Consider the following 1,369-nt stretch of genomic DNA (forward strand, 5'->3'; position numbering starts at 1 on the left):
GCTATAGAAACAATAAAAAACAACAGTAAATTAAATAAAATCTAACTGATGCTTGGCGAAACACCGACAGTAGTATCAGAACTTCCCTTTAATTTATTTTAATGATTAACTTACATGATACAGTAGCACTAGTCACCATTAGTGATATAGTTTCCTTCAGTTCAGTTCCATCCATACTACAAGTATAGGGACCACTGTCATCTACTTCAACTGACAGTATAGTATAGTTACTCTGTACAGCTGGACTAGTAGAAAAACCACCTCTTTGAGAAATATTCCGAGTATCATCACCATTAGTTATAGTACCATCAGCCATGTTGCTGCTGTCCATCCAATTGATCTGATAATCCGCTGGTAGGTATCCAGTGAAAGTACATGATAGTGTGACGTGAGTGTCTTTTTGAACAGTCACTGTATTCCCTGCTCGTACTAACAGTCCATCATAATAGACTTCTGCTGATACATTACCTATAAAAGAATCAAATAAAAGAAACATTTGTAAATAAGAATTTATAAGTGCTAGATCAATATTCAACTACTGAGCTTACTAGAAAGTGTTAAACTGATGTTATTTGTAGTATTCATGTCAGGTTTTATGGAATTAAAAACAATATTCGAAGGATCAAGAGAATCACCAAATGCCAGATAAGAGGCAGAACAGGTATAATCCCCAGCATCAGCAGCACTGATATTAGATAACATCAATATACTGGTCCTTGTGGTATCTGCTGCTTTAATATCTCCATCACTAACTCCAGGGCCAGTCCAAGTCCAGGCAAAGGTTCCATTATTGTCGACTGTACAGGATAAGGTAAGAGATGACTGTACTGTATCAGGCTGCAGTGTTTGATTAGGAGACATGAATACAATAGGAACAGCAGGAAATGAAGTGTCTATAGAAATAATATAAAAGGAGTTATTATGATAGATTAATGTATTTACCTGTGTTAGTGAAGAACTTCATTTCACTGATGAATGTTTGAGTTGCAGCAAAAGATGATGAAAAAATGAACTGCAAACGAAAGAACTGATATAAAAATAAGAAATTCTGTGGAGTAAGTATGATCAGTGAGAGCATTTGAACATTATCATCAGACTGAGATACTTCTGAATTATCAATAAATGTACTGACAACATTAGTATAACTATCTTCAGTGCCAGTAGTAGATATACCAGTCCTTATATCAGGCAGTCCATATCCTCCTGATGGATTGTTATAATAATATATATCAACACGAGTCAAGAACAAATCTTGAGATTGAGATTCAAAGCTAAACTCAAGATCAAAAGATCTGTTCCATCCCATAAAGTCATTAGACTCAAAGTCCATTCCTTCATTAGTTACATCATCAGTCAGTCTGGCAGTATT

General features: G+C 35.1%; 1 protein-coding gene across 1 annotated transcript; it reads right to left on the reverse strand.

Annotated features, from left to right (window-relative positions):
• Positions 1–114: 114 nt before the first annotated feature.
• Positions 115–1,363, reverse strand: LOC109593037 (uncharacterized; the record flags this gene model as incomplete). Its single annotated transcript, XM_020008303.1, has 3 exons — positions 943–1,363; positions 549–893; positions 115–468 (listed from the first exon to the last, which is right to left on the reverse strand). Coding segments are annotated over exons 1-3 (1,087 nt in total), but the record flags the coding sequence as incomplete, so codon positions are not given.
• Between the last annotated feature and the right edge of the window lie 6 nt (positions 1,364–1,369).

The sequence above is a fragment of the Amphimedon queenslandica genome, unplaced genomic scaffold (genome assembly GCF_000090795.2).
Source record: "Amphimedon queenslandica unplaced genomic scaffold, v1.1 AMPQUscaffold_3085_Cont24916, whole genome shotgun sequence".
Taxonomy (NCBI): Eukaryota; Metazoa; Porifera; class Demospongiae; order Haplosclerida; family Niphatidae; genus Amphimedon; species Amphimedon queenslandica.